Raw genomic sequence first — 14,636 nt, 5'->3', positions numbered from 1 at the left:
GACTGGTTTGTTTTCCTTGCAGTCCAAGGGACTCTCAAGAGTCTTCTCCAACACCATAGTTCAAAAGCATCAATTCTTTGGCGCTCAGCTTGCTTTATAGTCCAACTCTCACATCCACACATGACTACCAGAAAAACCATAGCTTTGACTAGACGGACCTTTGTTGACAAAGTAATGTCTCTGCTTTTTAATATGCTGTCTAGGTTGGTCATAACTTTTCTTCTAAGGAGCAAGCATCTTTTAATTTCATGGCTGCAATCACCATCTGCAGTGATTTTGGAGCCCCCAAAAAATAAAGTCAGCCACTGTTCCCACTGTCTCCACATCTATTCGCCATGAAGTGATGGGACCGGATGCCATGATCTTAGTTTTCTGAATGTTGAGCTTTAAGCCAACTTTTTCACTCTCCTCTTTCACTTTCATCAAGAGGCTCTTTAGTTCGTCTTTTAACTCATGGAGTAAATCCCTCTAGAATGTGCAAAGAAAGCCCTAAATATTTTATCATTATTTTATCCTCAATATTTTATCATATTTTTATACAATTTTTATCATTATAAATGTTGTATCCTTGTATCATTAAACCTTTTTTCTTGTGAAACCAAATGCATAGAGGGCTTCCCAGGTGGCGCTAGTGGTAAAGAACCCACCTGCCAATGCAGGAGATAGAAAGATATGCAGGTTTGATCCCTGGGTCCAAAAGGTCCCCTGGAGGAGGAAATGGCAACCCAGTCCTGTATTCTTGCCTGGAGAATTCCATGGAAAGAGGAGCCTGGCAGGCTCTGCAACCATAGGGTTGCAGAGTCAGACACAACTGAAGTGACTTAGTATGCACACACACAAACGCATAGTAGAAATTGTAAAAAACAGAAATGTACAACCCACGTAACTACCATCCAGGTCAAGGAATAAAATGTTGCCTGCACCGCCCTGAAACCCCTGTGTCCTTTCCAGTCACTCTTTCTTCTCTCCCCACCCCTGGGGTTAACCGCAATTTTGACTTATAAGTTAATTACTTTCTTACTGTCGTTATCATTTTACCATCTATTCATGCATCATGCATCTGAAATACTAAAGTTTAGTATTATCCTGGTCTGCCTTTGGTTTTTGTTTTGGGCTTTTGTTGTCAAAATTTAAATAAATGGAACCATATGGCTAAGTATTGTTTTAGGTTCAGCATTTTTCACTCAAAATCATGTTTGTAAATGTAGTTATAATTAGTTTGATTGCTGTCTAGTGTATGTATACTGTATGTGCAGTATAGTTGCTGTATTTTATAAATTCACCACAAATTGTTTATCTGTTCTACTCTTCAGGGCCATTATAAATAATACTGCTAAGGACATTCTTTCACATGTATCTTGGTAAGCATTACACATATTCCTGATGGCAATAAGTATATGCAATTGACAGATACTATGGTTTGTGCATTTGTAACATTTTGAGAAGACATCGCTTTACATTATAACCATTGGAAAATGAGGCCTCCCTTTGCTCTGTGTCCTAACCACAGTATTGTTTTAGCCCATCTGTTTGTTAGGTAGTGTTAACTCATGGTTTTAATTTCCTTCTCCTTGATTATTAATGAAGTTGAACAGCATTTCAGATTTTTACTGACCATTGTTTTATGAAAGTGCTGGTTCAAGTATCCGGCAAGTGTTTTTATATTGTTGACTTTTTCTTATAGAGCTATGGGTATTTGAGCTAGTATATTTGGAATTTGAGCTAATTGTGAACTATATGTATTTCAGACCTCTGCTCCTACCTGATGATTTTGCCTTTTCGCCATCCTAAAAGTCTCAGTTGAAGCTCAGGAATTCTTAATTTTAATGTTGCTAGATTCTCTGAACTTTAATTTATGATTAATGCTTTTCTGTCCTCTTTAAGGAAGTTTCCCTCTACCCTGAGATGGTGAATATAGTCTGTTATTTTAATGTATAGGTTTATCATTTTACCTTTTATATTCAGGTCTAGAATTGGGGGGTTTGGGTATATTTTGAGGTAGAGTTAATTTTCATATATTTCTGTGTCAATAACTTGTTGTTCTATCACTATTTATTAAAAAGACTATCCTTTCCCCATGGTTTTATAGTTCTACCTTTGTTGTAAATTGCATCTGTTATGCATAGATTAATTAGTGGGCTTTCTATTTAGTAATCTGTTATACATTGTTTTATCACATTGTCTTAAACAATGTAGCTTTTATTATAAATTTTGATACTCAGTAGGGCAGAGCCCCCTATCTTGCATTGTATATATTGTGGTAAGAACGTTTAATGTGATGTCTAGCCTTTGACAGATTTTAAGTGTACAATACGATATTGCCAACTGTAGATTAATTGATCATTGTACAGCAAATCACTAGAACTCACTCATTGTGCATAAGTGACACTTTATACCCGCCGAACAACAGCTCCCCACGTCCCCTCTGCAGCCCCTGGCAGCCCCCGTCCTACCGTCTGCCTCTGTGACTGTCTTAGATATCTCACAGAAGGGAAACCACGCAGTATGTGTCTGTGACTGACTTATTTCACTTAGCGTAATGGCCTCCAGGATCATCCATGTTGTCACAGATGGCAAGATTTCCTTCTTAAGACGAAATGCTATTCCATTATACCTATATACTGCATACATTTAGAATTAGTTTGTCAAGTTCCACACAAAAAGTCTAAGGTCTTAATTATGATTACATTTAATCAATTTGGAAAGAATATTGCAAAACTGAACCTTATAATTCGTTAACACAGTATATGCAGCACTTTTACATTTCTCTCAATAATATTCATGGTTTTCTGTATAGAGTCCTTGCATATCATTTGTACATTTATTCCTAGATATTTTCTATTTTATCCTCTACTAAATGCCGTTTCAAAATAAGTTTTATTTTTGAATTTCTTGCTGGTATATAGCAATATATGGATTCTTAAATTTTACCTTTGCAGCTGTGATACATCTGCAGACTTTTTCGATTTCCTGGTTGCGTAACTGTATAGAGTGTACATAAGGACAGTCCAAGTCGCTGTACCTTTTATTTCATTTTATTGCCTTTCATAAGGCTAGGACCTTCTCTAGCTGGAATCTCCAGTGCAGCGCTGACTACCAGTGGTAATAGTTGGCATCGTTGTCACATCCCCAATTTCAAAGGGGAAACATTAGAAATTTTTACTAAGTATGATGTTATCTGTTGCTCAGCTTGGTTTGCTCAATGTTTATTTAGTGTTGTTATGAATGAGAAAATTCTGTAATTTTTTAATAATGCCCTGTCAGGCTTTGATCTTAAGGTTTGGCTCTTTTTGCTCAGCCACACCACGTGGTATGTGGGAACTTAGTTCTCCAACCACAAATGGAACCCGTGCCCTGTTCAGTGGATCTTAACCACGGGTCTTAGCCACAGGACCGCCAGGGAAGTCCCGAGGTCTTGCTGCTTTCTTATGGGAAACGGGGGAATGTTTCCTCTTCTCCTACTATCTGAAAGAGTTTGCATAAGACTTCTTTACCAGCTGGGCCACAAGGGAAGCCCAAGAATCTGGAGTGGGTAGCCTATCCCTTCTCCAGTGGCTCTTGCCAACCCAGGAATTGAACCGGGGTCTCCTGCATTGCAGGCAGATTCTTTACCAATTGAGCTATCAGGGAAGCCCTGCATAAGACTAGTGTGATTAATTAGAAATCACTGTTGAAGCCATCCACCTAAACTTTTTTGTTTTATTTTCTGTTTGTTTTGGAAATTTGTTTAATTACTAATTCAGTTTCTTCAGTAAGACTGTTCAGATATTATATTTCTTTTTGTGTCTATTTTGGTTAATTGTATTATTCCAAGAATATGTCTATTACATCAGAATTTCAAATTTGTTGAAAGAAAGCTGTTCTTACTCATTTTCAAAAAATCTTTTCATGGTCTATAGAATATATAGTAGTGTCTCGTTTCATTACTGATATTTTTTTATTTGTGCCTTGTCTCTTATTTTCTTAATTGGACTGTCTAACATTTATCTATTTTTGTTCATCTTTTCAAGTAACTTATTTTCATTATTGTTTAGTTACTCATGGGTTATTTATAATTATATCCTTAATTTCCAAATTTATAGGAGTTCTTTCCTCACTAGAAGATAGTTTGCATTTATAGCTGATTTTTTTAAAAGTCTGAATTATTTCCATCATTTGAAATTTGTTTGCTTTTTTAATACATATTTTTGTAAAAATCTATTGTGAAAAAAAGGAAAAAATATCCACTACGTGCTTGAGGAAATGTATATTCTGTAGTCGTAGTGTATGATGTTCTGCATATTACCATTAGGTCAGTTTTACTTATCATGATATTCAAATCTTCTACACCATTACTGTATTTATTTACCTCCTTCTTTGGTCAGTTACTGAAAGTATGCTGAAGTATCCCACTGGTTGTAGATTTGCCTGTTTCCTTTCTAGTTCTGGCATTTTTTGCTTTCTAAATCTTTGCTTTTGAGCCCATGCATGCAAATTTGGAATTACTTTATCTTCCTGGTAAATTTGAAGTGTTATCATTATTCAGTGTACCTGTTTATCTCTAGAAATGATTATTGCCTTAAAGCTTACCTTGGCTGATACTAATGTAGCTACACCAAATTTCTTTTGCATGGCAAATATTTTCCCACCCTTTTTTCCCCAACTTTCTATATGTCAGTGTTTTACATATCAATTTATAAATAGCAGATTTTTTGCTTATTTAATCAAAGTCTGGCAATCTGTGTCTTTAAAGGCACAATTTAATGTAATTGAGTCTAAATCTGTGTCAGTCTTTTAAGGTCAGTAAATCTTAATTTTTTGCATTTGGGAAAGAGTTCATTAACAACTATGAGTTTAAGAAATTTCTCTCTTCTCTTTGTATACAAACATGCAAGAATTTATGAAACCTCATCTCCTGTTATTCCTTTGACTGTCATATGATGAAAAGAGATCCAGAAACCAAAATATGCTAAAAAAACATTTCTAGTCTAGTATTTTGGGAATTTTGCTTGCAACTCTTAATCTTTATCATGATTTACCTACCTCATTCCAACAGACAGGGCATTACCAACATATCTATTAATATATCTTTTTTTTTACAAAATACTATAAAGATCTCGTTTTTGACTGCAGGGCTGTGACTCCCAAATGAGTGTGTCGGAAATGTCCTGCAGCGAAAGCACGTCCTCTTGTCAGTCTCTTGAACATGGCTCAGTCCCAGAAATTCTCATTGGTCTCCTCTATAATGCCACAACTGGAAGGCTATCCGCAGAAGTGATAAAAGGCAGCCACTTCAAAAACCTGGCAGCAAACAGGCCACCCAGTGAGTGAAAACTTTTCTTAATTCTAATGTTTTCTGTACTTACGGGATTCTAAGTGTTAGGGCTTCAATCCTATCATTTAGTCATAGCCAATCAATAATGGTGTAATCATCAGCTAATCTGTTTCATGTTTTCTATTTCCAGTCATTTGGGAACTAGAAAGATTTGAAAATCAAAATATTAATTGTAAGCTGACAAGACTTTACATTTTTCAGCATCTTCAGAATAAATCAGCTCTATCATAGCCATTATCTTCTAATACCAGAAAAAGTTATGAGTCTTTTTTTAAGGTAATAATATTCCACGAATATGATGAGGAATATATATAGCTATTGTTCACTGAAGATGAACGTGTTTTCTGTCTGCATGCAGTACTATGAACTAATGTGTATCCTTCTGTATTTTTCCTTATTGTCTGCGTTAACAATTTTAAGAAAAAAAAAATGTTTCTTTACATTTTTCCTCCTTTAAAATTATAAATCAGTACTGCCAGCAGAGTCTTATCTTAAATGAAATATGCTTTGCTTTTACCAGGACAAAACGAATAAGGAATAGTTTGATGTTTATGCTGGATGCTAGGGAAGGAAAGCTAGATGGTATACATCCCTCTATCCTGTCCATCAGCCTCTCTCTCTTCTCTCTCATCTCTCTCCTAGATCAGGAGGTGGGAGTGGGTCAAGCACAGGCAAATTGGCACAGTATACCTCCAAAACTGTCGACTGTTATCTGTAGAAATGAACTGGGAGAGTAGCAGCTTCTTTACATTTCTGTAAAATTAAAGCTGTTGATGGCCTAAACTCAGAATTTGAAAGGAAATCTTGAACAGTGATGGCACCCTTAAATTTGTTTCATGATTTCTCACAAACTTGCTGAAAGCAGTATTTCACTCCAGGTAGCAAATGATTGTTGGAGGAGGGGAAACTTTTTCCACCCTTGAGTTAACTTTACTTCTAAGTATTCTAACAATTATTTTTTTTCAATCAAAGTGAAAAGTCATAAAAATAAATTTAACGTGCCCTCAGTAGTACTGGAAACCTTGCTTCTCACATACGTCACACAATGTATCTGTCCCTGCATTAAAAAGTCAGAGGCCAAAATTAGGTTTATATTTCTACCCTTGGACGAATGACCTAACTCCCCTGAGTCTGTTTCCTTATGTGTAAAATTAAGATTGTATCTCACAGGGTAATTGTGATACTCAAATCAGATAAAGGCACGTAAAATGAATGCAATTATTATTGTCCCCTTTTTCCTTTCGAAAGGAAAAATTCAGAGGGAGGAAAGAAGCAATTACTAAACAGCTTTGGAAGTGTGACTTGGTTATTTTCATTAATCCACACTAAGAAAGCAAACTCAAATGGCCTGGGAAGTAATTTAAATGAGCAGAATTTGTAAATGAAAGATAAAATCATGGAAAGAACTGTGACAAGGGCAAGGGAGCACTGTACTCTTGCTTGAAACCAGGAGAAAGTTTTACTTGATTTGCTAAACATTGAGTGTTTTTGAAACACTGTAACAGATAAGACATTATTTGGGATTACGTTTAGTAACACACCATCAGTTTGCCATTCCTACTTTAGCTAGTAGTTCAATTTTTTGACAAATCTTTAACTTGAAATGCTAGAAAGGAGCAGAATGAAATGATAGGTTTGTCTTTCTGTCCTTGCTGAAGCCACTCTGATAGAAACAGAGAAGCATTCATCAGAACTAAGATGAAAGATGGGGAGTAGAGGCAGGAGTGGATAATAAACAAGTTAAGAGAGATTTGCATCCACAACACACTGTCGGTCTTTCAGGTTAAAGAATAGGTTATAGCAATTTCCATTATTTTAGATTTAGAGCTTCAGTATTAGGACAGTTACTGGTGTAAGCTGGGAGGTAGCTAGTAGGTAAATACAAGTTAACATTAATCTTTATTATATGAAATAAAGTATTTATAAGGTAAAATAGAAGACAATTTTATCAGTTTGTCTACTGTACATATTATATAAGATTGTGACCCTTCATATATACCTGGGTTCTAAGCTTTGAACTGTGTTATAGACTGACCTATCCAGTTTTTATCTCAAAAAGAACAATGGTAACATTCAGGAACAAAAATTTTAGTAGTTCTATTTTCATAACTTAATTTTTTTTTCATAACTTAATTTTATATTACACTGGGAGTAATAAAAGTGTTGGAAATATTAAATATTGCATGGATAAACTTAATTTAGCAAAATAACAATTATAATGATCTTTTAATGACTTTTATTCAGTCTTTTATAGTCTGATAATTTGCATGATTCTATGTTCAATGTGCTTTAGACCACAAGGATATCATTATAAAGATGTCCCACTTTAAAACAGTGTAATTTTTGTTTAAGATTACACAATGACCTTAAAAATTCTCATTCCATGAAATTTACCCAACATACCCTTTGTTCAACCCTCTACCTGAATTAAGATGCTGAAGTTTTGTGTTCTTCCACTCCAGTGAACAGCGTTTCCTCTTTAATTCTAACCTTTGACCCTCTTTCACCCAACAATTGACATCTGGTCATTATTTCTTTTACTGCTTTCCACCCCCTGTTGTCAGATGGACTGTTCTGTTGTCTAAAACACTTGATAGGTGGACAGGTTTATATAATCCGAGGTGAGTTGCTGTAGAGGCTAATTGGATGTTGTCTTTTCATGCAAAAACAAAATACCCTAAAACTTGCCAGCAGTGAAGCTGTCCACCATGTTGATTTCCAAAAAATGCACATTTATTATCTGTGGTACTTTGAATAAAACTAACTTAGAATTTATCTCTGATTATGGATGATGGTATTCAGAGTATCTGTAAAATTAGCAAAACTTTTCAAATTAAAGGTTTTAATTTTTATTCATTATATTGATTCATGTAGAAACAAATATTTCATTAAGAAATATTGAAATTTTCATAAAATTAATTGAAATTTCGATATGAAGTACACATGATGGATCTACATGCTGAAGATCATTTGCATGAGTTCTAAAGAAATTGAAAACACAGTTGTTTGAAATGAGGGTTTATCTCCTAAGTAACCAGGCAATGAACTGTTATGTTTCACTTGGTACACTAAACATCACATCAACGTTTTTTTTTTATAATTCATGAAAATAGTTAAGATACCATACTTAAAATTTCACATTAAATTGTGCCAAAAAGGAATCCTGTAGTATTTATTTTTAACCATCCAAAAAGCACATTAAATGTACTCTTGCATGAAACCAAGGAGAAAGTTTTAACTTAACTAGCTAAACGTTGAGCCTTCAGTGCATTTGGCTTCATTTTGGCCCTGAAATGTTTTAAAAATGTGTTTAAAAACCACATCCATGCAGAGATTTTTTAACATTTCATCCTAAGCTGTTTCGATGTCATCTTTGCATTCTTGTCTTTCTCTTTTCCTCCTTACCATTTGCCTTCGTTTCTGTGTTTGTTTATTCTCACACTCTGAAAACGCAGTGGAATGCTTTACAGCTCGTGGCTAGCTGGGCTTGCTAAGTGTTTATTGATGCTGTGGTGTCCTGCTTAGTGAAGCTAAAAGGGGGTGGGGGCGGGCAGGGTGGGGAGCGGGAGGTTGGGGGGGCAGGGTAAGGGAAGGATTATGAGGTATACCTTTAAATTCTAGAAATAGTGAGGTTAAGATATTATTACCCCCCAAAGATTTTATGCCTACTTAGCATTCTCTGTACTTGTCACATTTTGTGATCATCTACATCAAAATGGAATTATTAGATTTCTACTAAATGTGGTATACACCATATCCTTATAAAGTATGAATACTTAACCTCATCAAGTGTTACAAGAAAGACATTTTGAGTTTGTTTCAAATGATATTTGTGGTATTTTTTTTTCCTGTAGATACATATGTTAAATTAACCCTACTGAATTCCATGGGTCAAGAGATGTCCAAATGCAAGACATCCATCCGCAGAGGGCAGCCAAATCCAGTATACAAGGAAACGTTTGTGTTTCAAGTGGCCCTGTTTCAGCTCTCTGATGTGACTCTCATACTGTCAGTGTATAACAAACGCAGCATGAAAAGGAAAGAAATGATAGGCTGGGTTTCTTTAGGTCTGAACAGCTCTGGAGAAGAGGAACTCAACCACTGGACTGAAATGAAAGAGTCAAAAGGACAGCAAGTCTGTAGATGGCATGCGTTGCTAGAGTCGTGATGACCAGGAGGAAGGAGCAATTACCGTTCAAGGCAGCAGCATTTCCAAGTGCAACGTTACTGTTTTTACCTAGTCACCGTTAGAAGAGCTATTCTTTGAAGAATCATCTTTAACATTCTCCCCAAAAGCTTTAAGTTCTGTGGAACGAACGTCTAATACTGACATAAATGAAGAAAAGATGGGTCTCTAGCAGAACTTGTTTGAGAAAATGAGAAACTTGCATCCTCTTTGCTAAACTAACAGTCCTCCAGAGCTTTCAGAGCATCCTTTTGGTTTGAAGTTAATTTTACTGTAGCAAAAGAGCCAGTAATTTCATGGAAAGTCAAGATGACAAATGATTTTGAAAATCAGAATTTTTAGCTGCAGCAGTCTGTTAGTGTCGCCCTACATATGATCCACAAAACTGGCTCGTCCCTGGTGTGTGTAATCTTTAATATGAGAAAGTCATCCTGCATCAGTCAAGTCTAATGGTGAAGGCTTTCAGTCACATTGTAAATTGTTTTATTTCAGATTATTTTCCTTTTCGTTGTGCCTCAGTTCTTCTCAATAGCACTAAATCTAAGTGCAAGCAAGTATTCATTTTCATAAGGGAATTTTTTTATGTATTATTTTAAGAAAAGTTCACTTCTTCAATTGCCTCTGATTTTGCCTGATCCAAAGAGACCAAGTCACGGCACTGGTCCTTTGCAAGTCTTCTAGACAGGTTGTACTGTAGAACCATGTAACTTTCTGTTGAAAGCACTTCCTGTATTCTTGTATTCCAATGTAGGAAGCTAATAGAGCAGGACTTTACTTAAAAATCTCTTTCAATGTTTGACTGTTTAAAATTGTAGTAATGTGCAAGTAACATTTTTTTACAAACTAAAAAAATATATAGTGAATAAGCTGTTGAAAACTGAAAACAATTCAAGTTAAAGGAAATTTTAATCATCTGCTCTGAGTGTTTAGTGACCAACACTGCATAAAGCAGGTAGCATTCAAATAAGAAACAGTTCTCTCTTCTTCACTCTTCCTTCAATTTGTATTTGTGATATAAAGACTCTTCCGTTCTCAGTTTGAATCAGAACAGCATAAACAGTTCTGAGATTCCTTAAAATGTTTCTAGTAACTTGTGACTAGATTTTATGAAATTTACAGATAACGTTCTTCAACGTGATGTCATCCTGTGCCTTCCATGTAAGTTAAATTTGCTCATACAGCTTGAAAGTTGTATTTGCAAAATTAGGCCTTCAATTTTTATAAATGTAAAGATTAGATTCCTCAGAACAGTGTCACAAGATCTTTATCTCCTCTGAAGTATGTAAAAGTTGTATAATGTGCTAATTTTTTAAAATGGCAAGGCGTTTGTTGTTTTTATATTTAGGAACTCTGATTATCAGGAATATTATAAGCTGTTTTCTTTTTAATTTTGCCTCTTACCCAATATATAATTTTACGCACATACTTTATTAAATAGAATATGTTTTGTATATATGAAAAATATTTTCTTTTTTCTCTTTCTAATTTCCTAGTTAAATTAGACAAAACAGACTATTTACCAGTTATTCAAAAGCAGTATATCATTGTTCCTAGTCCCAACTAAGTACTATGTATTATTGTAAGCTAGAACTTGTTATTACCATAATAAAAAAATGCATAGATATTATTACTTCAGCTTGGCTGTACTGAAAGGCCTTAAAAGAAATCCAAAAAGACAGTGAACTCCTAATATTTTTTAGTTTAAAAAAATGGCAGCTCTGCATTCATATACATTGAGTTATATGATACAATACAAATGCCGTATCAGGTGACATGGGGTTTAAGAATGTATGTTACAGAGATGCTTTAATGGGAAGAACCCATTCTCTTATTATTACATTAATGAGCATTTTCTAGGGTTTTTTGACTCAGTTAGGTTATAAAGTTAAAACATGTATCAAATGGAAAAATATCTCATGAAAGTATTTTTAGCAACAGACATGGAAAGATATTAGAAGGGGGTATGTAGGTTTTACTGAGAAATTGGATTTAGGCATTTGATGCTGCGAGTAACTTTTTTGGCTTTGAAACAACTAAGTGCACTGCTAAGAACCGGGATTGGCCTAATGATTAAGAGAGTTATCAGTCTCACTTGTAGCTGTAACAAAGCCCAGTCAAACACACTATGAGACCGGCTTGGTGCTTTCTCCTTCAGCAAGTAAAGAACTAACTAGATGTTATTTGTGAAATCTGTCTTTCTTCAGACTGTGCCCAGAATTGTGTGTGTGTGTGCTTGGATATATCCTTAGGGGGTTAGCTAGTCTAAGGATCCAATCCAGAATGGCCTAAAATTTAATCAACAATTTTTAAAAATTCTAAGAAGGACCCTACCTCCACCCCAGCTGCCAAGTCCTCAAAGATTATGAAGTATGTGTATGTGTATTTATACACAGTACACACCTGCACACAATATATATATGTATATATCTGTGTATATATACATATATGTGTGTATTTGTAAAGATGAAGGTGCCCTGGCTTTTTCAGATAACTAAATAGAAAAGCATTTACAAAGTTTATGGATTATTTTTCTCCTCTGTATATTTACTAGATATTATATTTGGTTTTGGGTGCTATTTGCCACCATTCTCTTCCACACACAGCAAAATATATATCTTTTTATTCTTTGGATTGACACAATTTAGAGTAATTACTACCCCAAATTTGTCTGTTCTCTTAGAAAAAGATTAAATAGGGCTCAAGAGACCCACTCACTCTGCTGAATCTTGTGCTTAAATTTGCATGAAAGCTTAAAGGAAAAATCTTATATCTTAGCAATTAAAGCAAATAGGGGCCCAGTGGTGGGCAGCAGGTGTTGTCTGAGAAACTTGAGAAAGACAACCCACTTTCTTATTGTTCTCTTCAAATCCCCTAAGTTTTGTAATAAAATGAGATAGTCCAGATCCAGCAATTGACTGGCATTCATGGGAGCGCCTGAGCTTGGAATTACAGGTTTTATTTGTCTCCCAAATGAGCTGCAAAATGTAGTTGTTTATTACTGGCCAGGAAGCAACGTGTATCTTAAATCGGTAGAGAATTTGTTTCGTATATCCTCTTACCTTTGAGAAATTTTCCTCTGTAATCTGTGTGTCTTCTGTGCTGTTCACGTTTTGTGTGAAATTTCTTCGCATATTTTCTTACCATGCATTCAGTGAATTCTTGATATTGTTGAACTTAGTGACAAAAATAATAAGTTGAATCACAATTTTAAAAAAAGAAAAGCCAATGAGAAAGTATCTAATCTCCCCTTACTTAGAGAAACATGTTTAAGTTTAGGGCCTGGCGGACTCTCTCATCCAGTCTAGTTCAGAAGCCCAGGGCTATATGTTAAATCATTTTCCCGATTCCTTCATCATCTTCACTTTACTTGTCAAGTGAATCAGAAACATAATGCTTACAAAAACTATTATAGCACAAGAGTTCATACAATTGAGGGTGTCCTTTAAGATGAAGATGGAGATCAAATGACATCATAGCTTGTTTCAAGTGGACCGAGAGAGAGGCTAAAGTATACATTTAAATGAAACTAGAACAGTAGTCACCAACAAATTTCTCAAGGTCTCTATCCAGCTGTTAATAGCAATGACACAAATCCACTTTCTGAAATTGCTGTTTCCCTACATAGACTGGAGAGTCCGCTCATGGAGATTTTTCTCATTGAGAGCTACTATTCCAAAGTTTTCCCCTTTTTCTTTTTCCTTTCACTGGCACCCGTTCACCCATGGCCTGCCCTGGAAGTAACCATTGTGTCGTCATCATCACCAACAAAACTCAATATTGAGCACAAAGTTAAACAGAGTACTTTTTTTAGATTAGCTTTAAAACACCATCTGTGTTCACCAAAATGTATAATAATGATGATGGTAACTGCTATAGTTTACTAAGATGTAGCACAATAATTTGTTATTTTGATTCTCATATTACAACAGTAATATGAGGTAAGTAATATCATCAACATTTTATAGATGATGAAGCTGCAGGTTAGAAGTTAAGCAGACTTAGTAAGTAATAGAACTGGGATTAGGACCCACATATAAATTACTCTAAAACCTATATCATACATATTACAATTGTATCCCTCTTTACTAATTGCAAGAAAAAAACTGAACAACATTATTTTCATCAATAATACCCCACACACACTTTAATTGGATGGCAGAACTAGAAAAAAAAGAAGACCAAAACAAATAGAGCCTGGGAAAAAGAATTACAAGACAAAGAAGAAAAGATCAGAGGGTTTTTTTCTTCTCAGGACAAATGATACTTTTGTGTCATACTTTGTAGATGGCTTATATTTTCAAAGACTTAGGGATTAATTTACTCTGCCAGTTTAGCCTATACTTACTTATATTCTGAAAATGTATGAATCAATTTGTTCTGCTGCTTGTCCACTACTGGGAATCCAAGTATTTCTATTGTACACATTCACTTCTCTGCCCTACGAAGTGGATCGCCTTCCCATGATCTTGCCCCTACTAGTGATGAGAGGAAAGACTCTTGTCTTCCTCTGCACTCTCACTTTGATTTATGTTGCTTCTCTGCCCTTTTTAAGGGTTAACTGGACGACAGCTAATTTTATTATATGCATCTCTCCCCTCAGCAGTACTTAATGTCCTGTCTTGTTATCTTTATATGTCCTTTGCTCATAGTAGGCACACTATAAATATTGAATTAAACTAAATTACCTATACAAAAGAAGTCAATAATACTGTTATATATCTCAACATTTATTTGTGAATCTTGTGCATGGATTTATTCTTCATTTCATATATATAAGAGGTACCTACGATGTACCATGTGTTTTTCTAAGTGCTACAAATGGAGAGATAATAAATTGGGTAGACAAAGTCTTTGCCATCATAGAGTTTGCATGATAAAGTGGAAAGACAGCCACAGAATAAGTTTGGCAAAGGAATAACATGGAGTTCAGAAAAATCTTCCTGGACAAAAGAATGCCTGAGTTGAGTCTTGAGAGATCAAATACAGATTACACTCCCATCACAGAACATACTCTCCAAGGGCAAAATTTAAAACAGTGGTTCCCAAACTGTTTAATAATTATTTTGAGAGCTTAAATTTGTATTCCAGAGCCCCACCTCCAGAGATTCTGTTTCATTTGCTCTGGAGTGGAGCCCA

The 14,636-nt window shown here is 35.1% G+C and overlaps 1 protein-coding gene across 1 annotated transcript in view; it reads left to right on the top strand.

Annotated features, from left to right (window-relative positions):
* The window catches only part of SYT14 (synaptotagmin 14), a 194,013-nt gene extending 179,897 nt beyond the window's left edge, over window positions 1–14,116 (top strand). Inside the window, exons 7-9 of the mRNA XM_043923036.1 lie at window positions 5,113–5,302; window positions 7,879–7,935; window positions 9,169–14,116. Coding sequence (XP_043778971.1) covers window positions 5,113–5,302; window positions 7,879–7,935; window positions 9,169–9,482 — 561 coding nt within the window. The 3' untranslated portion in view covers window positions 9,483–14,116. The remainder of the gene's footprint in view (window positions 1–5,112; window positions 5,303–7,878; window positions 7,936–9,168) is intronic.
* Window positions 14,117–14,636: the final 520 nt, after the last annotated feature.

This window comes from Cervus elaphus, chromosome 14 (genome assembly GCF_910594005.1).
Source record: "Cervus elaphus chromosome 14, mCerEla1.1, whole genome shotgun sequence".
Lineage (NCBI taxonomy): Eukaryota > Metazoa > Chordata > Mammalia > Artiodactyla > Cervidae > Cervus > Cervus elaphus.
Note: the sequence above shows the minus strand (reverse complement) of the source record. Positions and strands in the feature narration are given on the sequence as shown.